General features: G+C 43.7%; 1 protein-coding gene across 1 annotated transcript in view; it reads left to right on the top strand.

The window, feature by feature from the left end:
• GNAI3 (G protein subunit alpha i3) overlaps nt 1-20979 on the top strand; it is a 35342-nt gene extending 14363 nt beyond the window's left edge. Inside the window, exons 2-9 of the mRNA XM_030561083.1 lie at nt 4042-4084; nt 4202-4343; nt 6461-6618; nt 13109-13237; nt 17555-17684; nt 18457-18610; nt 19495-19693; nt 19798-20979. Coding sequence (XP_030416943.1) covers nt 4042-4084; nt 4202-4343; nt 6461-6618; nt 13109-13237; nt 17555-17684; nt 18457-18610; nt 19495-19685 — 947 coding nt within the window. The 3' untranslated portion in view covers nt 19686-19693; nt 19798-20979. The remainder of the gene's footprint in view (nt 1-4041; nt 4085-4201; nt 4344-6460; nt 6619-13108; nt 13238-17554; nt 17685-18456; nt 18611-19494; nt 19694-19797) is intronic.
• The last annotated feature ends 2193 nt before the right edge of the window (nt 20980-23172 follow it).

Below are 23172 nucleotides of genomic sequence, written 5' to 3'. Positions count from 1 at the left end.
TGTTGAAATGCACACTGCTCAGAAATGATGGGCAGCCATTTTGGCAGTACAGGGAGAAGAGAACAAGAGAGCTAGCTTGCTAAATGGAAGATATTTTTGAAAGGAAAAATCACATTGATCCTTAAAGGAGCATTACTAAAGTCATCTGTGAAAGCTGAAGTTTTTGAGTGTTTCATTAGCCTCAGTGCTTTTTAGTCTTGCAGTATCTCCTTTTGTGGCAGATGTCTGCTCATAATCTTGGAGCGAACAAACATGCTTTGAGACCCGGTTTAAAGTCCTTATTCTGTTCCCATTGTTTGCCATTTATTGTTTGCCTTAGCAGCAGGATACAGATAGATATCCTGTACTGTCTGAAACTGAACCGGAAGTATCTCAGTATTTGATGTGTAAGTGATGAATGAGGCTGAGCCACATGAAATACTGTTTAAAATATTGAGCTGACTTTCATTACTGCATGCCTTGGGTTGAGTCAAAGAACAACTGAAAACTCATTACTGGTACTTTGCCTCAACAGCACAGAGCTGCTCATGATGAAAAACATCTGAGTCAGCTTTTCCCCTCACCCCCAAACTAATGACTAATTGATTCTGATTGTACTACCCACACTGCCTTGGAAGCAAACTTGCTGTCCCGTGGGACAGCTATCAACATTACTATCCGGATGGGGATTCTGAGGCAGGTAAACAAGTAGCATCTTTCGATCAGCTCTGAGCATTTTAGGGAATTTACACTCTAACTTGGTATGGCCTCAGGCAGTAAATCTGAATTAAATCAACATATGTACTCAATAGCAGAACTCATAAAGAACACATGTACCTGAACTACCGTGTGGATTAAGCCTTACCCTTTGAAATTCCGTGGTTTTGTATTACAGAGGTGCCTAGAGGCTCTGTTGTGCAAGGCACTGTGTAAGTGCATAGCAATAGATGAGCCCCAGTCTCCCAAAGAGTGGGAAAAGGAAGTGGTATGCCCATTTTGCAGGTGGGGAACTGAGGCACAAAGATGAAGCGACTTGCCAACGGACACACAAACGCTGTAGCAGAGCTGCAGATTGAACCAGGTCTTTGGAAGCTCAGTGCCTTAACCACAAGAGCCATTCTTCCTCTTGATAATTTTAAGCACCATTAATTAAAGCTTTAGGCACTGAATCAACCTACTGTCAAATACACCGAGGCATGTAGAAGTTGGTCTGTACCTACTCTGTTTGGCCACCAAAGGTTTTCAGGCAATACTATGACCACTTGTTCAGTCCAAAACAATCTAAACTACAATTGGGAAATATAAACTTGAGTATAAAGTTACCCTGGCAGATAATGGGAAACTTAATTTTGTAACGAATTGCTATTATATTACCTATGGTAGACTTTAAAGAAGTTGAATCCAGGGATAAATTTCAGTTTGTCCTGTTGCCAGGGGCAAACACGGCAGAAAAAATATTTTTTTTCTCATCTAGAAAGACTGCAGGAATTGTCCAATTCAATTTCTGACATTGTTATTGTCTGTTATCCTGCTTCCAGGGCAACAACAGTTTTCCCTGTTCAAGTTTGCACAATATTTCCATAACTAATGAATAGCTGCTTGTATTTGGCTATTGCATAAGTGTTTAGAACATCAGGTAGTTGTAAGTTTTCTCTTTCCATTTCTCTCTAACTAATGGCCATTTGTACCTTGAGACTTAACATTCTCATGCAAGTACTCTTAATTCTTTTCCATACTAGCCCAACATTTTATCCTGGTTTTAAAAACTCTTCAACATGATAAAGGAACTGGAAAAAGTTCAGCAAAGTTGAAACACATCTGTAAAACTCAATACAAAGTAATTTTTATCTGTTTATACAAAAGTTGTTGTAACAGTCACCTCTCTAATCTTCAGAAATCCAAGCTGCAGATTTCCTGGTTTCTCCGGAAGCATGTGACATCAAGTACCGAGAACAGAAGGAATGTACCAAGTGACTCTTTCAAACTTTGTTCATGGTTCTCTTTGGGAGTTCAGCTTTTCTGACATCTTAATGATGTAATAACTAAACTTGAGTACAGCAGTTTCTCTATCAATGGCTATCCTCTTTATCTCTATTTGAATCTAGCAAAAGATTTTTGGAACTTTTATTCCAGAGAGCATACCTCCCAGAGGAAACATTAGAAGCTTCTGCTAGATCAATAGTGACAAGAACATATGCAAAAGCCCAGATTTCACTTGACATAATTACCAAGATTCTAGAGACCAGATGCTCTGGCATACTTCTGCTAGAAGCGAACAGGAGGTTGGGTCATATAATCATCAGTCTTAAAATACTGAGAATCTCATGAGCCACGAGTCCAAACCTAGGCACGCTTCTCTTCATACTTCTGTGGATAATAGAATTCTAGTTTACTGAGTGCTGCTTTTAGATGAGACCTTAAACGGATGTCCTGTTTGCTCTGGGTGAAAATTAGAACCCTCGGCACTTTTTATTGAAGAGTATTGTTTGCTCCAGAGTGTCTGTCTAAAACTTACCTGCCACGCCACTTCTATGCTCTTTGCTCTGAGAGCTGGTTATCACCTCCACTCTCTGGGGTGGGTGAGGTGGGCTGCCTTTCTGCAGGGTGTATATGTCATTTGTAAAGCACTGTCGGATGCTCGAGTATGAAAAGCAAAGTATCTAAAAGGTAGAACATTCTAGAGTTAAGATGACTCTTGGCTGGATCTGTGAACTTCTGGAAAGGTGAGTCGTCTGCCCTTCTGTAGTCAGCAAAATGCTTGAGGAGGGGTGTGTGCCAAATGGTACAGCTGGGAGGCCTGGTATCTAGCCAAGAAGATCATCTTTGAGGCAAACTTTCACTTCTCATTATCTTTGGAATCTTCTGTCCTAAGTTTCCCAGACTGCTGTTCTAAAATGGGGAAAAGCCTTCCTTGCTTGAGATTATGATCTGACATGTAAGGAATTCTTTAGTCCAGTCCTATCCTATCATTACAGCAAACATAGTGTTGTTGCTATTTTAGATTAGGTTTCCATAAACTGCTGCAGAATAGAATCTGGGGTTCAGTAGACTCTTCCACTTCCAGGAAGACAGACTGCTGGTGCAGAAAGTGGGGATGCTGGAACTTGTCAGTAGACTGGGTTTCTATCATAACTTGCTTATGATCCATCATTTTGATATTTCAGAACTAGCAAACAAAGAACCGAGGCATTGATTTTAAAATTAGACAATGTGTAAATGCAAGTTAGCACGTTGGAATATTGCTGTGGCGAGTGTTTGCCATCTGATTTCCCTTGGTGCAGCAGTTTTTTTTCTCGCCCACTTGCTCTGCTAGGAATTGTCCTCAAGATCAAGTGTAGTAAAGTCAGAGTATAGTCGTCTTGTGCATGCCAATGCTTCTGAATCACAGAAGATCACGCTGCTTGAAACCTATGGCCCAGAGTGGCGTGGGAAATGAAAGCAAATACAGACATTTCAAACTTGGCTGTCTCACGTTCTGTACATAATGCGAAGGTGCAGGTATATTTGCCATGGTGAAAATGTTGAACTTCCTTGTTAATGCCTGTTGCTTACACTGCTCTGTATCCTTCAAATTCGTGTGTAATGGGAGCACTGCCTTGGGAGATCATTAGTGTATTGCAGGAAGGGGTGATGGATCGGCCGGTGTACAAACTGAAGTACCTTTGTGCCCGCCCCCCCCCTTCCCCATTTTACAGTCCTATCTGCCTGGAAGATAGAGAGTAAATGAGTAGTCAGAACTTTGGAAATTCAGAAGTATAACCTTCCTTGTTCTGTGAACAGATGAGCACTTGGTTGTCAGCATTCATAAACAAGCTGAGAATACAAACTGAGCATTGTGTACGGTGCCTGGTCTCTCCAGGGAGCCACTGTCAGAGGTGTAAAAGTAGCAAAGGTGGATCACTGCTGGGAATAGCTGTTGTGAAGATGTTTAACTGTTGAGTTTGCACAATTAAGTTCTTCACTTCAATCCCAATCAACATCTAGATGTGGGGCTACATCTCACTTTGACTCTTAGTTTTAATTTGAAGTTAAAACTAACATGAGTTTGTATGTACTTTTCAGGTGCAGGAGAGTCTGGTAAAAGCACCATTGTGAAGCAGATGAAGTAAGTAGAAGCCTAAATATTTAAATTGGTATAAATTGCATTTCTGTATTAGACGAAATAAGAAATCAACATTATTGTCCTGATTTAGCTTGTGATTATGGCTTGCTTTTGTTTCAGGATCATCCATGAGGATGGCTATTCAGAGGAAGAATGCAAACAGTATAAAGTGGTTGTCTACAGCAATACCATTCAGTCCATCATTGCAATAATAAGAGCCATGGGAAGGCTAAAGATAGACTTTGGGGAAGTTGCCAGAGCAGTGAGTATTTCACTCATTTCCTTTAGCTTACTTCTGTAATGTAGATCATATTAATGAACATCTGACGTTCAGTCCATGGAACATGTGGTGGAAATATTTTTAAGCCACAAGATAGCAGTAGTGGAGTACATCTGATAATCTGTAAAGTATTAGTAACACCCTGCATGGAGTATCTTATTGCAGATACAAAAAGGAGCCTTGACAACTTTTTGAACTTATTTCTAATACAAAATATTTGGATTCAGCTCAAGTTACTACATTTTTAACAAAAGACTCTTATGAATTAATTTAAAATATTTGGCCTCTTGCATCAGTGTTCAGTAGTATTTCAGAAAGTTATGCCCCTTCAAATTTTTAATCTAAATCAGATTCTAATGAGTTTTCACAATGTAAAAATGATTAAGAGCATCACAAAGATAACTCTTTGACATTCTCCTTTCCAAATCCAAATCCTCTGTGATATCACTAAAATTTCCCCCCTCTGAGTCCCTCCTATCTAGCAAACTTCCTGGCATTTCTTCTTTGCTTTCCCCACCCACAAAAGTCAAGAAGGAATGAGTCCGAATGAGGGAAGTCCCAGGAGACACTTGAAAAGGTGGCACAAATACAAAGGAGCAGGAAGTAAATAGTGTAATTATGGGATTAAGCCCCCCAGGATGTCCCTTGTCCACAAACACAAACCGCTCTCCTTAGTCCAGTTGTGCTTTCAACCTGGGCTAGCTGGCATGGCTGGGAGTGAGGTTAGAGCCCTGGTTCTGCTTTCACTATGGCTGGTATCCTGCCCATTCTGCAGGGGTGATCCAGGCAAAGCACTTGAGTGCTGATAGTCCTCCATTGCCTTCGTACAATTCTCCTATGTGCCCAGAAGGACAGGCAGTTCCTCCCACAACTTACTGGGAAAGAATCCTAGAGCAGCTCAGTGTACAACAGCCCGTAGAGCCCTGGGATATGCCCCCAGCTGTCCTAGCGAGACGCAGAGGAGTGCTGCACAAGCGAAGGCTCTAACTCGGGTAGGGACTTGCAGTGTGGTTGCATAACCGCAGGCCAGATATTGATCAGTTGGGCTAACTCTGCAGTGACATACCCTTAGAGTGGGCACCTGGGCATTATCCTACAGGCTACCTTGGTTCTTCGTTAACTCTGTGCCCTGAAGCAGCATTTTAAGGGCTGATTTCAGGAGAAAGTAAGTATTGGGAGCAGACCAGCTCTTCAAGTTGGGGGTACTGCTGGCAGAGTAAAACGGTCTTGCAACATTACCCCTTAAATAGAGCTGATACAAGTTGCATCATCACAGAAACCTCAAAGTAGGTCAGCCTATTTCTCAGTTGCAAATCTGGCTGATGTTTTTCAATATGGAAATTGAGAGCCTATAATTTTTCTGACAAGTGTTTCATGTAATCCAATGCAAACAAACACTGGAATCCTGATTGGTCCCTATCCTTCCTCTATGTTCCCAATAAGAAGTTGGAATTCCCCTTTCTTTTGACAGCCCTTAAGGGAGATCGCAGTTCTTCAAAGCTCTAAAACCTTTAATCACCCAGTATTTGCTTTTTGACACTGGGTTTTTCCCTGCTGGGGTATTACACATTATGGCCTCTAATAAACAGTAATTTGTAGTTTTAGACAGGAAAAGCTTTAATTCCTTCAGTAGCTTATTGTACAGAACTGATATTCTTTCGAAAGCCAGCAGCACGTCTGAGGAGATGTGCCATGCACAAGATGTAATGCTGAAGGTTCATATTGCCCCATGTACCTCATTAAAATCGCTAAACGTTGCCTATTAAGTTGGAACTATGATCCTCCTCTCAGAAGAGAGGGTTCGTGGTGCTGTGGGCATGCTGTATGCCACAGATGACCACCACCTCCCTCTGATTAACACATCTTGCTTGCATGAAACCACATGCTCTTGAGCAGTTTGCTTCTTTCTCGGTCCATTTGTTTCTGGTTGAACAAGGAATATTGATTTAACGGAGTGGGTAGACGGCAGGGGGAGGGGAATCTAGCTTTGCCAGTCAGGAACCTATCACTGGTGCCACTGCAGGCGTTTGTGGTGGTGAAGGCTCATTTTAACTTGTAATGGTGTTTGACTGAACCTTTCTTTTGCTCTCTTCCTGCAGGACGATGCCCGTCAGTTGTTTGTGTTGGCTGGAAGTGCTGAGGAAGGAGTGATGACTCCTGAGCTAGCTGGAGTGATTAAACGATTATGGCGAGATGCTGGGGTCCAAGCCTGCTTCAGCAGATCAAGAGAGTATCAACTTAATGACTCAGCATCCTAGTAAGAGACCTTTACTGGCAGCGTTTTGTGTAGCAACCACGCCACTTATAACTGTGGTGTGGTCAGAGCAATGGGTACTTCCAGTGCCTAGGTGCTCCTCTAAAGGACAGTCAGAAAGCATTTAATGGGAATACAAGTCACACTTCAGGAAGCGTTTACCTTAGATGGGTAGATTGGCAGGATGGGATATGCTGAGACAGGAGGGGATTGGCTCTAAATACTTAGTCCTGCCTCAGGTCACCTAATCCAGTTGCCTGCTCTATTGAGAGCTCTTCCAGTCCTACGTGTCTGATTCTGTGGCTCTGTGCTTTAGCTGATCAAAGTAGATCTTGCAATGAAAAGGAAAGGGATCCATTTAAAGAATTCATTGCTGTCTTCCCCTTATCACATGAAAAACTTACTTGTATTTCTAATGTCATGAATAAATTAACTTGTCGGTTTGCCTTCCCAGTATAAAAGTAGCTTAGTCTGTTTGTAAACGTCAGTGTAGTGAGACAAATTGTTGTAGCTTATCTGGAAGGTGACTTGAGATCTCCTCAGTGTTAATGTAAGGATTAGTATTTCCTGAAAACTAGACTTATAATTAAGCTACCAAATATGTAATGAACAACGTTTGACTGTGAGGATCTAAAACCAGTATAGGAAAAACCATTTTCTTTCAATTCTTCGTTTTAGTAATTTTTACCAGGTTTCTTCTGGTGTTGCACCAGATGGGAAACTATTTTGGGCAAAAGGAGTAGTTCTGTATTTTAGCCCAGTCTGGCAGCCCCGATACTTCCCATTAGGAGAACCTGTTTTCAATTGCTTACAACTTTGCCAAACTTTAACTGTTTGGGTTTAAGTTCTCCATGCTGGATGCCTGGAATTTTTGGTGACCTTTTCTTTGGAAAGCTCTATTGCCCCCTTGCTTTTTGCAGGGGCTTGAAATTTGGTAGGGATCTGGCCTTTGTGTCAGGGATGTAGCTTTTGCCAGCCCTGTGAAAATACATTGAAAATCCACCAAATTATAAACCTTTGAAAAATTGCAGTTTGCACATGCTCACTAGAGACTCCTTTCTGGCAGCAAATTGCTTGAAGATTCTGTCCATGCTGAGTAGAAGTTTCCCTGCAGTTGCTGTTTTGGGCTGCTGGGGATCATGCTTGGCTCCTGTGAGCAGGGAGCCTCTCTCTCCTGTACGCTCATTGACCTCCTCTTCAGGGCCAGTGTACCATGGAAGAAGCTGCCTGATTCAAAGGCTAGAGCTGGATTGGGGTGGGTGGGGGGTGGAATGTCAGGGAAGTAGGTTGGGACAAAGAGGTGGGGTGGATGTAGACTTGGAATTAGGGAGGAGGGGAAGACAGATGATGAAGGCAAGAGAACGGAGTCGGTATGTTGGGTGGGGGCGGGGGAGACACTGAGATTGAGTCGCCGAGGGAGGTGGTGGTTAGAAGTGACTGGAACTGAGAGGGCAGGAGAAGAAGTGTGTGTTTTCGGGGAGAAGGGGAAAGGGGATGACACTAATCTGTTGAGGAGCCAGGTTGCTAGGGGTCAACTGGGATTGGCTGGGCAAAGAGCGGGACAAGGAGCTGGGAGGGTGATGACTATGAGAGTAGATGAGAAGTCTGGGTAGGGAGATGGGGGTAGGAGGAGAGAAATTGGCTGAGAAGCCGAGGTGTGGGGAGTAGTAGGATTGGCCGAGGTGGGGAAGAGACAGAACTAGAGGACAGGGCCGGGATGGGATGGGAGGAGAGGAAATGAGCTGAAGTCTCACACTCCCCTCCGGAGTCTCACCATTCATCTGCTATCAGTAAATATCTGGAAGCCCTCTAAATGGCAGCGTCCCATTCTTCTCTAGCGCTGGTCAGCTTAACTGATGACAATTTAGTCTAGCTATCAAGTGTCAGAAGTCTGTGTGGTGGATCTAATAGTTCCAATCCTGCTGATGACCTCTATGGGTGTCAGTATGATCCCATGTGATGGAATTTCCATTCTTTCATTTAAAAAAAGAAAAAAAAGGAAATTACACAGAAAAATTACAAGAAACGAATGCTAGTGTTGCAAAGTTAATCACCCCAAAGCTGGGAAATGCCGGAATTAAGATTACCTGTGCAGTCTGAATCCAGCCTCATTGTGCATATGCATTATGGTGCAATCTACTTATGTGATCACATAGTATTATTTTCTACACTTCAGTCTCATTCAGTTTACAGGATCAATCTTTCCAGCAAAAAGTGGGTGTTGTCTGTAATGCCCTCTGCTTCAGTTGTTGCAGAAGTTGAAAGATGTGTAGTGAATGAGGCTGTGTCCGAGTCCCTATGTGATGCTCGGCAAGTCACTTAACCTAGGCTTTTCAGAGGTGGTTGCTGATCACACATTCCTACCTTTCCATTTGTGCTGTTGTGCTTCATGTACAATGGACTTTGTATTGTGTAGAGGCCCATTGAAGAACCATCGCCTTACCTGGTTGGGCGCCAGGCTATTCACTACCTCGGCTTCCCCTCACTCATGTACTTTACCTTCCTAGGAAAGACTCACTGCCACATCCAAATCCTTTTTGTCACACAGTTTTATTCTTCATACAGAAAATGTATGTGAAACAAAAGCAGATCCTCCACCCAGCTCCCAAGGGCTTTCCCCCGGTGCTGAAAGGAGAACACAGCTTCCCTTCATTCCCCCTGCTGCAGGGCATACTTCAGGAACCCTTCCTCCCTCTTGCAGCTCCTCTTACCTGAGCTGTCCCTGCCCTTTATAGGGAACTCTTGACCCCTTCCCAGCTGGGCCTGATAATTGAAGGGACATATTCAGTTTGACAAACCTAATTAAATAAAATCTGCCCTTCCCTTCATTGGGGGTGCTGAAGGTCATATTCAGTTTGGTGCATCCATTTCTACTTTTACCTAGCCACAACAGCTTCCTAATTTCAGCTAACCGCAGTAGGGAAGGCACAGCCTATTTCTACATACAGGGAATTCAATCTTCTATCTCAGTGCCTGAATTATCAGAACTTTGTCAGGGGCTGTTTTTCCTGACTATTATCTTCAGTTCAGGAAGGACTGGCTCCTGAGGACTGCATAGGAAGGAATGAATGGATATTCTTTGGTTGTGAGTAAGAAGAGCTATAACTAGAGCAATATCTAGGACTTCTGTGAAGAAGAGCTTCTACCCAGGCACTGAAAGATATTGTACCTCCCTGGTTCTCGTATCTTATGGATGTTGGTCTTTTGGTACAGCCTTTCTAGAAAGCTTGTAGTTCAGTGGTCCCAAATACAGAACTATCTGAATACTGTCATGGGGATTTCATGCCCTCTTATACCCTCTCCTCAGTGTGGAGTCAGAAGGCAGTCTTTTGTGTTCTCTGCTTTTCCCTAGAGATCTGTTAGTGACAACTCCTCCCTTAGCTCAAGTTGTGACTACTCGGTATCCTACAGACTCTTCCATAATAAATGCTTTGTATGAATCTTTGAGATTTTAGCTCTTTGTTTGGCCTTGTAACTGTTCTTCCCAGTAGTTAGAGGAAACATGACTGCATTGTTAGGAAAATACCACTCTGGTGCTCATGTGAACATATGGAGGAGGGAGAGCCTATTGTAGCCACCAACTGAATCTTGTCCAACTCATTGACGTTGTCTGCCAAAACCTGCCTGTCTCCTGAGAAGCTCTGAGAAATCAATGTTCTGCTTTGTACCATGAGATTCCTTCTGAGTTTTAGATTCAGAGAAACTTGAAGCTGCCAAATTTTATTTTATTTCAAGTTGGAGCTGCCCCAAAACTAGTATGGGTTCTCCTGGGAAACCTCAATGGTGAGCCAAGTCCTGGGCTTAATTATGAAAACTTCACCCCCTCTGCAGCTGAAATCTTAATTTTAGGACGTCCAGTTTTACAGGGGATAGTTGAAGCATGAAAACAAGCTTCCCCCACAAGAGAGAGTGTAGGGTAGGGAGCAAATGTTTTTGTCAAAAATAGTGAAGAAATTATCTAACAAGGTGCAGGAAAGCCCTAGGTGCTCACCTGGGAAGGGAACATTGTTAAACCAGGTAGGATATAGAAACACTGTCTCATATTAGGATAAACACATCTGTTCTTTGAATGGTAGATAAATTTGTCTTGTCTTAGTTTGTCTTAACTTTTACCCACATAGTAGTGGGAAAACTGGATTATTAATGTGGTCTCTGCATCGTTCTCTTGTCCCCGACTTTCTCTTCTTGCATTTCTACTTTTTTTTCAGGCTGACAGATTTTTACATGGTGTGCTATACAGAAGCTGTGCGCACAGATCTAGTAGCAGCTTGTAACTGACTAGGATTCTGCAGCTTCCCTCTGTAGAAAGGACTTCTTTGCAGGACAGTGCTGCATGGGTGTGGTTGCAGCCACTTCCCACAGAGAGCAAACCACATCTGTCAAGTCATGGGCAGCTGATGCCAGATAAGGAAGTGCAGTGAGGGAGCTTTTGTTGCTACGTGCGTATGGGGAAAATTGAAAAGCGAAGGCTTACTTCCTGGTGTCAGCAGAGTCCTTTTTGATGCTGCCAGTGTTCTGATTATTTTAAAATGCATTTCTGCCGACCAGGGAGGTTCAGATGAGTATTGGCCTGTAGCATTGTTCATTTCCACCTTTTCAAATGAGTTGGTTAAGATCTTTCATGGTGTCTTAATATAGTATTTTGTAGATTCTCTCCCCAGTCAGTTGGACCAGGTTTGTTTGATCATTAAGAGTCACACTTCAATCACTAATGGAAACAAGGTGCTTACTGGACTAAAGTAGCTTTGTGTTTTAAGCATGTGTGGGATTTCTCAGTTCATTTGGTGGAGGAGTTAAATAACTTCAGTCAGTATCTACCATCTGCTGTAGAAAGAGCTGATGAGAGAACTAAACCAGTTTTGCTTCCAATAGGTCTTGTGCTGAAACCTGACAATGTAGTGAGTAGATTACAAGTGTGCTAATGGAGGAAGCAGAGCAACTGTTTAAATAATTCACTAGCTAGTCACATGCTTGTTATCACAGCCTAGCTGTTACAGTGCCAGCTCTTGAGGTAGCACTTGCATTCTTCTACCAACAGGACACAGCTTGTTTAGAGTTTAATACTTATTGCCAGTGCTGTTACTTAATTCACTTGGCTCTGCTGTCTGGTTTGTCTAGCTTCTTTTCCATTAGTGCTTTGCTGCTAAATTAGCTGTGTTCTGGTATGTGTGATTAGAGCAGTTACATTTTCCTGTGGTGTTAAACTAATCTGGACTAGAAATTCCCAGGATCTTTATTTCTCATCAGAAATACACTTATCACAAGTTTGTTAAAGGTGACACTACTTACACCAAATGCAGTTATATAGTTTTTTTTCTAAAACCTCATTAATAATACCCTGTTCAGTGCCCTGGCATATCTTGTAGACAGCTGAGAAGTTTACTCTTTGAACTAGTTGGCAACTTGTCTGTTATGCTACTGAGTGGAAAGAAGGACTGTGTAGAACCAAATTATGACAAATTATCCAATGGGGGGAGAAGGTAGGGTCTAGCTAGAAAATTTATCTACCAATAGTCCAAGAACTGGCAGGGCTAGAAGTGGGGGCAAAGGCTAAAGCCTGCCAGTTCAAAACTCAGTTACAGATTACTCTCAGGTTGCCAAAGATAGAGGAGCTTCTGAAATGGATGAAAGGCAGGAGCAGGATTTGTGGATCCAGACTAGAAGAGATGCACCCATTACATGACTTGGAGCTCTAAAGGGGATATTTGTATGAAGCTGAGAGTTGAAGGTGGTCTAAGTGGTGACGCTGCTGCAGAGTGGTTGTGATGCTGCAGAGAGGAAAGGATTCCGCCCAGCAGCCTCTGGGGAGCTCCAGTGCATAGCCCAGCTATATGGGAGGGATGCTTGAGCAAAGAGATGGGCCTTGGTCAGTTCACAATTCTGGTCTCAGAGGGCCTGGAGGCACTGGAAGGTAGAAGTGCATCAGGTCACATAAGTATTTTTGCCCCATAATAGCTAGAGATTGAGAGTTTGTTCTCCAGACATTGGTGGGTAAGCGGCCCCAAGTTGTCAGGGAAAGATTCCTGCTTGCTTTTGCCTGAGTGGATGGCTGGATTTGTCATGCTTTGGATAGAGCTATGAACGTGGCTTACTGTTTTGCCACATTCTGCCTTTTACCCTTTACAATGAGCAGAAACCTGGGCTTTATTCACTTCTCTTCTGGTACATTAGTGTAAGCCTTTAGCAAAGGGTATTAATTACAGTGGGAGTTCTGTGATCATTGTTTCTGCACTCTTGTCTTCCACACTCTTATTCTGTAGCCCAGCTTGAGCTTACGACTAGCTGAGCACTATCTGTTACTAACTGATGCTATGTTAGCCTGGATAGTATACGGCTATAGGAAACCCTAGAATAGAGGTGCATGTTGGAGGTCTGGGCTGTGCTAACAGAACTAATGCACTTCACCATGACTTTCTTCTGCAGTTTATAAAAGGTTCATAGGAAGGAAGCAGACTAAAAAAAAAGCATGTCTTGGATTGTCTCTTTGGTTTAGTTACCTAAATGACTTGGATAGAATATCCCAGCAGACCTACATTCCAACTCAGCAAGACGTTCTGCGGACCAGAGTGAAGACTACAGGCATTGTGGAAACTCACTTCACCTTCAAGGACCTGTACTTCAAGTGAGTATGGTGCAGGCTACTGCAGGATGTTATTCCCCCTGCAGATTGCACTGCCTTCTGCTGAGTGCACTGGTGCTTGGTGGTGACTGGTATCCAGTTTTCCCTCATGCACATATTGTGGAGCCTTTCAAGTAAATTGTGACTTGACCCATTAATTATTCTGTTCTTACTGGAGTTGCTCACTTGGGGGACTGCTGACTCTTTATTTACATTCTCTTGTTCTTTTCAGCTGCTTTTCTATTGGAATCGCAAACACAGGTACTGAATGCTTGCTTACAGGATCAAAAACTACTAAAAGGACACTGTTGGCTACTGGTTTTAGTTTGCATTTAACGGCTTCATTTGATAAGATAAGAGCCCTTTCCTTTAGCCTTGGTCTCTGTCATTTGCAGTGCATTGTTTTTCCTGTGTTTCTAAGGGAGCTGAAATTAATTTGGCTCTGACTGGCCTGCATGGCATTGTTAGCAAAACTCAAGATACAGTAGTACAGCAGGGGGCATGCATAAGTGTTGGCAAAAATGGCGGCCTTTATTGTGCAAGAGTGCAGGGGCAGGGACTTGCCCTCTATTGTAATACAAGTAAAACCTTTTCAAGTGGTACAGATACTGAGCCTAACCTTGACAGTGTCCTTTGAAGTACGATGAATCAGAGTTCCCTCTTTATCCTCCATACAAGCTGTTGGGGGGGGGGGGGGGAAGGGTAGGGTTAGCACAGCTTCATATTTACTCTTCTAGCTAAGCTTGCTTTGGATTCTGAGCGTGTTCACTGACACACAAGCGAGAATTCTGTGCGCTGGACATTAGTGCTGTGTAACATTGTCCTAGGAAACTGCTGTTTGTATCATGGACCAGGTTCTTCCCTATCTGGAATTCTGTGAAGTTTTAGTCACATAAGACTTTAAATAAGCATTAATTTGCCAGCTGTGATTTTGATCCTTCTGTGTAACCAGGTTTGAATGGGACATAGGAACAGTCTAAACACTTGTGTATGAAATCTGACTCATTGCACGCTTCTGGGGGTATAGTGGCACCTTGGCTTCCAAGCTGTCTAACCGGTGACTTGTTAACAGAAAATGCTTGCGCACTTTGCCTCAGAGCTATTTTTATGGCTGTTGGTAAGCTCAGGGGAAACTTGTCGTCTTCCATCACTATGTACTGGGATTAACATTGCTATGCTGTGCAGTGCTTGTTTTAAAAAGCCACTTGTTTCTGACTCCTGGGAAACTGAGATCAGCGTAGCAGACATTTATTTTCACCATTTCTATGAACAGGAAAAATAAGGAAAGTTTCCAGCTATCTGCTGTGCAGCAGATGTTATCTAGGGGCTTGTCTACATCAGAAAGTTGCAGCGCTGGTGAGGAAGTTACAGCGCTGCAACTTTGAAGGTGTACACATCTGCAGGGCACCACCAGCGCTGCAACTCCCTGTTGGCAGCGCTGGCCGTACTCCCGTTTTGTCTCGGGTGTAGAGGATCCAGCGCTGGTGATCCAGCGCTGGTGATCCAATGTAGACAGTTACCAGCGCTTTTCTTGACCTCCGTGGAAGGAGGAAGCCTCTGGTAATCAAGCTGGTTTCCTTTCCCGGTTTGCTCTCTCGGTCCCGGAGCCACCCAGCAAACCGCAGGGAAGGAGACCTGCTTGCTCGGGGTTCCGGGACCGAGAGAGCAAACCGGGAACGCCGCGGTTTGCTCTCTCGGTCCCGGAGCCAGCCAGCAAACCGCAGGGAAGGAGACCTGCTTGCTCGGGGTTCCGGGACCGAGAGAGCAAACCGGGAACGCCGCGGTTTGCTCTCTCGGTCCCGGAGCCAGCCAGCAAACCGCAGGGAAGGAGACCTGCTTGCTCGGGGTTCCGGGACCGAGAGAGCAAACCGGGAACGCCGCGGTTTGCTCTCTCGGTCCCGGAGCCACCCAGCAAAAAACCGCAGGGAAGGAGACCTGCTTGCTCGGGGTTCCGGGACCGAGAGAGCAAACCGGGAAAGGAAACCAGCTTCGCCGCGGTTTGCTCTCTCGGTCCCGGAACCCCGAGCAAGCAGGTCTCCTTCCCTGCGGTTTGCTGGGTGGCTCCGGGACCGAGAGAGCAAACCGCGGCGTTCCCAGTTTGCTCTCTCGGTCCCGGAACCCCGAGCAAGCAGGTCTCCTTCCCTGCGGTTTGCTGGCTGGCTCCGGGACCGAGAGAGCAAACCGCGGCGTTCCCGGTTTGCTCTCTCGGTCCCGGAACCCCGAGCAAGCAGGTCTCCTTCCCTGCGGTTTGCTGGCTGGCTCCGGGACCGAGAGAGCAAACCGCGGCGTTCCCGGTTTGCTCTCTCCTCCCGGAACCCGAGCAAGCAGGTCTCCTTCCCTGCGGTTTGCTGGGTGGCTCCGGGACCGAGAGAGCAAACCGCGGCGTTCCCGGTTTGCTCTCTCGGTCCCGGAACCCCGAGCAAGCAGGTCTCCTTCCCTGCGGTTTGCTGGCTGGCTCCGGGACCGAGAGAGGAAACCGCGGCGTTCCCGGTTTGCTCTCTCGGTCCCGGAACCCCGAGCAAGCAGGTCTCCTTCCCTGCGGTTTGCTGGCTGGCTCCGGGACCGAGAGAGCAAACCGCGGGGAAGCTGGTTTCCTTTCCCGGTTTGCTCTCTCCTCCCGGAACCCCCCTTGAAGCCGCCCAACAGCGCTGCAGTGTGGCCACATCTAACACCACTTGCAGCGCTGGTTGCTGTAAGTGTGGCCACTCTGCAGCGCTGGCCCTATACAGCTGTACTAATACAGCTGTAACAACCAGCGCTGCAAAATTTTAGATGTAGACATGGCCTAAGGCTCTGCAGCCCTCACCCAACTTCCTGTTGGGGCCTACAATCACGACTATATCCCTCTATGTATCCATATGAATGGGATATAGATGTGAGAGTAGGTACATGATGAGGGTAGAAGGGCCCAGCCAAGATTTGGCTAAGAGGCAATTTCAGATCATATAGGCTTGGATAGAGAGAGTTGTTATATTGCTAAATAAGTTTTTGGGTTTTTTGTTTAAAGTAGATCATTAAGGCTGAGCATTCAAATCTCCCTTTAGGAAACTGGCTTACACAGGGCTAACAAGGCCTGCTTAGACTAATTGGGCATCCACAGAAACTGAGACACAAGGCATCTCATTTCAAAGGGAAGGACCTGCTTAGGAAAATGCTTAAATAGATTTTAAACACAAAGCAGCAGTCTTCTCTCTCGCAACCTACTGTATCTTCCTTTCATCCTGCAATGAAGTCCCAATGTTGAGTCTGGGATTGCACTTCCCTACTGGGCTGAGATGTTCCAAAGGCATGACTGTGAATTCAGGATCAGCTTGGAGAAGAGGGGTTGAGAGGCACTATTCTTTTTTCAGATATCTTTGCAATAACACTAAAGGTAATGGAGAGCTTTGCAAACTAAATAACATATCTTTATACAAAATTCCCTCTTTCATAGTGTGGTCCGCTGGAACAGCGTGTTTTAAATAAAAGCATGGAGTTGCTGAGCCACAGTTCTGGCCCTTTTGACCAGAATCATTAAATTGTGTTCTTGTTGGCATACACTGAATAGTTCCTCTCTTTGTCTGACTACCTGTTTGCTCTGATTGTCAACTTGGATTTTGGTTTTGTACCTCTTGGATATTGACTTGTATCTGACCCAATGTAATTAATGATTGTGGGAAACCAGCAGAGAATACTACCTCTCTTCAAAATGCTTTGGAGAGGAGGGCATTGTAACTTTCCAAGAAACTTGCATATCTTTGTTTTATAGCCAAAAATCTTCCAGCAAAGTTTAGAAATGTTTTGCCCCAAACTTTTACACCACTGTAGCTCATTAACTATATATTAAACTGCTGCAACACCCAATTTCTTAAAAGTTCTGTCAGCATCCCAATGGTAGGTCCAGGTCATGTTACCTCAGAGAACCAAGCACAGGTAATTGGAAGAACTGATCTATGCAGAGTGGGTGCTTTGCATCCAGTGAAGCCAATGGGTTATTGCTACAGGAATGTGAGATAACAAACAAGGAAGAGTGCCAAGGTGAAGCAGCAGGTTCTATTTTTTCCATTCGAGTTACTGTTGAGGGTTATTTCCAACTGGAAGGCATAGAATCTTCATATTTAAATTAAAACTTGAGTTCATTAGAACAAATAGTTCAGATCCCATAAATTGAAGGATTTGAGTTTCTTCTGGCCTTATGGATGGAAAGGCTTTGTATCTCTCTACATTTTCCTTGCACTCTGCTTGCTGAAAGTACTTTGAAAAGTTTTTCTTCACCATTTCCTATGAGTAGGAAGGTGAGTGCTGCATGACATCTGAGCCACTTTCCCTTCACTCTTCCAGGATGTTTGATGTTGGTGGCCAGCGATCAGAACGAAAGAAATGGATCCACTGCTTTGAAGGTGTGACAGCGATCATATTTTGTGTAGCCCTCAGTGATTATGACCTTGTCCTTGCAGAAGATGAAGAAATGGTATGTCAGTCATTACTAACACTTGGAAGTTGGTTTCAAGCTGCCTGACAGACTTTGCATCCAAGTTTATGGGACTCTAACCATAACTTGTTCTGTGCTAGTAATGTGTTTGAGATGGTGTTAGAAAGCAGTCTCTCCCCTCAGTCATATGGCAGTAGAACTGTGGAGGGAATGAGCTTCTGAAGCTCTAGCCTCTAGCCTCTTCCTCTACAAGAGCACATAATAACAAACACTGTGGGAAGTCAAATATCAGGGGTAGCCATGTTAGTCTGTATCCACAAAAACAACAAGGAGTCCAGTGGCACCTTAAAGACTAACGTTTATTTGGGCATAAGCTTTTGTGGGTAAAAAACCTCACTTCTAAATGTGTTAGTCTTTAAGGTGCCACTGGACTTCTTTTTTGTTAGTGTAGGAAGTGAGATTTTTCTCCAGGACCTATCAGCTGCTTTGACAACCACTACAAATACACACTCTCTTCAGAACCCGTGCCTCCCTGACAATCTCAGAGAGAGATTATGGAGTGGGGAAATGCTGAGGAAAATTAAGACATGGGGAGTTTCAACCTCTCCTGGACAGACCTCTGATCAGGGTCAAGCACAGTGCAGAATTACCTGACCTCTGCCTGATGCAGCACCACTAACACTTGTGTGGTTGTGCAGCAGTGACACACACCACATTGTTAACACTAGTAGCTTTGTTCTAAAGCTCATCAAAGAAAAACCCTCCTCCCAAATTACTGCTGCAATGATATATTGTTTTAATTACTTTTCAGAACCGAATGCATGAGAGTATGAAACTGTTTGACAGCATTTGTAACAACAAATGGTTTACAGACACATCAATCATTCTCTTCCTGAACAAGAAAGACCTGTTTGAGGAAAAGATTAAGAGGAGCCCATTAACGATCTGCTACCCAGAGTACACAGGTGAGCTGGGCTAACAGGAATGAAGAAATAGAATGAAGGTGTCTCCTAGAGCCAGGCAGTTAAAATGCTCAGGAAATCCAAGCTCACTTGAGCCTGTTTTTCCTTGTCATTCCCGTCCTCTGGACTTCCTATACAGGCAAGGAGAGGGTTCTGTCTTGTTCTGGCCCAGCACATGTCTAGTGATTTAAAGGTGTTCAGAAGGGGCAAGGGCTAGGCCATCTGGGGCATAGTCAGCACTGGTTCTCTTCTGAGCAGCTTTGGCTCCATGTGGAATCCTTATCCACATTTTCATATGACTTGGCGTATGGATAGAACAGATATCTGACCCGTTCATGTGCTCCCCAAAGCTGGGTCCTTTTGCATCTCACTGGTGGTGTAAGAATAACTGTGTTTCAGCTCAATGGAAATTCTGGAAACACGATAAAAGGAATCTGGGTGAATGCTAGAGCATTCATTTGCCCTAGCAACTAAAGTCCCCATTTCTTCCACTAGAGTACCCTTTGCAGCCACCTCCCTGTTCCAAATGGTGTGCAGGCAGGTCATTCTCCCTAATCTATCGCTCTGTACCTAGTCTTTTAAAGGTCAGACCCACATCTGCCCTCTAGTGTGATCCTCTTGGGTTTATGTCTAGTCATAGCCCAACTGATGGGGCCTCCATTCATACCTGTCATTTGTTTCATCCCCTAATTCAATTTAGAAGTTTAATCTAGTGGGTAAAGCTGTACTGGTATTAAGTACTAGTGACCATTGACATGAAGAGGCAAAAGATAAGATTGTAGCTTGCTTAACCATATGGTTGCAAGAAGCTTAACTTCTGCCTGAAGGATTTGAATCAAGCTGTCTCCTGCAAGCTGCTGGCTAAAGTCAGGTGTCCTATTTTCCAGGCTCTAATACATATGAGGAGGCAGCTGCATACATTCAGTGTCAGTTTGAAGATTTGAACCGAAGGAAAGACACCAAGGAGATCTACACCCACTTCACCTGTGCCACTGACACAAAGAATGTGCAGTTTGTGTTTGATGCCGTTACAGATGTTATCATTAAAAACAACCTGAAGGAATGTGGACTCTATTAAGGAGGAAGGTAACACTGAGCTATTTAACTGCTTTGAGTTCTGGTATTACACTGACAACTCAATGTGGGGTTGGAATGTTTTTTCGCTAACACTCTCGGTGTTCTTCTTTCAGTTTTTAAGATGTGGCGTTTTGAGAAGCAGACTGTTCCTTTGCTGCCTCGTGGACAGCTGCAAGCATGAACAGGACCAGGGGAATGAAAACAGCATGCAAACTTCTTGCATTCCTTAGCACAATCTTCTTTTATTAGGACCTTTTTTATTGATCTGGGATGTTGAAGTTAAAGATCTCAAAATGGGACGACTGTTAAGTGTGGTTTGCTCATTCAGGCAGCAGTTGGATTGCATAATCTCAAGTGTGTACAGCTGTTGTGAAACTGATGTACTGAATTCCAGAACTTCAGTATGTAGCTTTTCTCTTTCTTTGATTAACAAGCCACCACTAGTCTGTTTTTAAGATTTTTTTCCATCAAGAAAACTATATAACTGTACTAAATTTTATTTCTTTATTTGCAAATGAATCTTGTTTAAAAAAACAAAAAATCACTTAACTATGCACATGATGTGACCAGATCATGCAGAAAGTATTCCTCTTAGTAGGAACTCTTTGTTTTTAATGCTTGGTATGGTCAGAGTTTAATATTTCTGCAACTGTTTAAAAGATCCATAGAACTCTTATGACTATAGCTTCAGTTTCTTCTGATGTGTAACTTGTTACCATCCTGCTACAAATACCTTAAGGCTTTTAAAAGAGGTAGTGGAGGTTTCTGCAGCAGGATAACATGTCTTAACTTGTGGTTGGGGTTTACCTGGGCTATGTTGGTCACCAGATTACTGAGATTTGTACTAGGGTAGTAAGCTTTAAAGACAGCTTCTTGGGTGACAATTTACCTAGGAATGCTTCCATCTGAAGGGACAAATTGCTAAATTCCAAACTGGATGGAGCATACATGCTGCTGCAAAGCTACTAAATCAACCACTTAGATCCTTGTATGTTTGTTTTTTTTCTTCGTCTAAAGCAGTGAGGAATCTTGTAAAAGATACACCTTGTTCTGCATTTTACCATGGCCTTTTCTGTTCAGAGACTTCAAAACTGTATTGACAGCATGCCTTTACTTTGTAAATGTGGTGCCAAATTCCTGTTTGCTTTGTGTTTTTACTGTAGTAATATTCTTAACAAGTCAGTGCATTTCTTTGCTGAAACCATTGCATTATGAGACTTCTCCCAATTTGTCATGTGTACAGATTCAACCTGTTATAGTTGTTGGCAGTATTAAAATGGTGAGTAAACGGTTTAGCCTTTTTCTCTAGTTTATTCCAACTGTTTCTGGAAATGTGCTCCCATATTATGTGGTCTGTCCACATCGGTCTGTTTGCACAAATAAGATGTGCAGCTAGTAGCGAATAAGGTGGGACTAAGCAGAGATCTACTAATTCTTGACTACAGGACCTCTAGACCTAGTGGTGTCTTGTACAGTGCTGTCTTCTGCTGCCAGTGGCTTGGATAGAGATCAGCAGACATCCTGTGTCGTTCATCACATCTGGTGGCAAGTCTCTTGCTAGAGTCCTAGTTCCTCACTTGAATGCAATGGAAAAAATGTCCAAAGCCAGCCTGTCACAATAGGTGGATACGTGTCAGCTTGAAGAATGTTTGCCTGGAAGTACAGCACCACAACCCTGCTAGCACTTCAAACTCTGGGGGAAAAACCTCAGCTGGTCCAATTTGTCATTACCCCATACTCTCTGCTTTGCGTAACATTCCCAACAAGTGGCAGCATTCAGTAGCTGTAAACAACTTGTTTTCACCTGGAAATCCCCTTCAACTGTCAGTGTATAGCTCTCACTTTCCTTTTAACAAAACCTTGTAGGAATCATTACAGCTTCACAGTGATGCCAGGAGTAGCTCACTCCGTTCTTAAAGCATACGTGCATGCTGACCCCTCCAGTAACATTGTATGCCAACATTGTGCCACCTGAAGGAACTGCGGAAGCTGGCGTTAGGGCCTGATCCTGCAAGGGGCTGTGCCTATAAATGCTTATTTCTTCTTTCAGTGAGACCAAGGATGCTCAGCACTTTGCAGCTTCAGACTATTAAAGGTGAAGTGATGTCAGGGGGGACTTGACTGCAAGTGGCACCCACGCAACCAGCCAAGGCAGCACTGACTGGAAGTTCCACAGCATGGCCAGACCAGTCACTTGGCTTGACTCTGTGGCCACTGTGCACATGGAGCTCTTGTTGGCTGCAGTGTGAGATCTGTGTGCAACTGCTACAGGACAAGGGCCAGTATGGCTGCTGCTTCTGAGCTCTATGGTTCATGTTTTTGTGCTTTAAGGAATCATTTTAAAAGTAGCTAGCCCAGAACAAATGACAGCCAGCCATTCCATGCACATTTCTTTATTTTTGGATTTACTACAGTTTAATTGAAGCCATATACGTGATTCTCTGCAGTAAACATTGAGAAGATACAAGAAACCTTCTTGTCTACAGTAATAGCTTAGACTTATTTACAAATGAGAGCAGATACAGCTCTAAATAGCAGAATGAGAATCTTTTCAAGTAACCATTTCCTCTTCGTATCTGACCTGTTCTCCCCCCTTCGAGATGTGAAATGTTTGCCAAACTCTAATAAATTCAACACTTTCTCTCACTGTCCTGTAATCTTCTACAGTAGGCATCAATGAGACAGCATGTGCAAAAGTCTCAGCAGCTGCAGGTACCCAGTGAGCTGGGATCAGTACTGCTACACTGTATGGATAGAGAGAACAGGTCTAGACTCATAAGCCTTCCAGGCTATCTAATACAGAGAGAAAGTTGGATACCAGAAATAGTCAATCGGCTACTTAAGGCTGTAGGGACAAATTGCACAGTTGCAGGGAAGTGCAAATGTTAATTTTTTTCCAATGGAAAGTTTGAAAATTTCACAATTCTTGGGGGCTTATTTACAATTGGTAAATTGGTTAGTTTCTAAAACATAAGGAAAGAGGGATTAGTTATGTTTGAGTTCAAATTAAATCAGTTCCATTGTCCGCTTTCAGGAATACCTTTCAGTTCACACCGCTTACGAATTTTTTTTGATTTCCACAAAATATAATTGAGGGGTGGTTTTCTCTAGAATTCCACAAAACATTGCTTTCACCTTTTCCATGTAGGTTTGTAATACGTTTTTTACATGCAGCTGTCCAGAGATGTGAAACTTCAGTATCAGTTATCCATTTGGTGTCCTGATGGCTCTTTTTGGGTTCAGATCACATTGAATCTCTTGTAAGCAGCAGTTTTAAAGTGCACACAGACTGCAGAGAAACTATTTATTTTATTAAAAATGAGGAAATTACCCTGGAAGACAGCTGGGCTGCAGTAAGTTTAGCCTCACTGGATGGCTTGTTCTTGGAGATGTGCAGCTGTGTGCTGGGCAGGTATTAGTGTGTGGACTCTCAGTAATTTTTGCTTAGTCCTCTGGCTTTTCTCTGCAGAACAGTGATGCTAAATGGA

Source organism: Gopherus evgoodei, chromosome 4, assembly GCF_007399415.2.
Source record: "Gopherus evgoodei ecotype Sinaloan lineage chromosome 4, rGopEvg1_v1.p, whole genome shotgun sequence".
Taxonomy (NCBI): domain Eukaryota; kingdom Metazoa; phylum Chordata; order Testudines; family Testudinidae; genus Gopherus; species Gopherus evgoodei.
The sequence above is the reverse complement of the archived record's forward strand: the minus strand, read 5'-3'. Positions and strand labels throughout refer to the sequence as shown.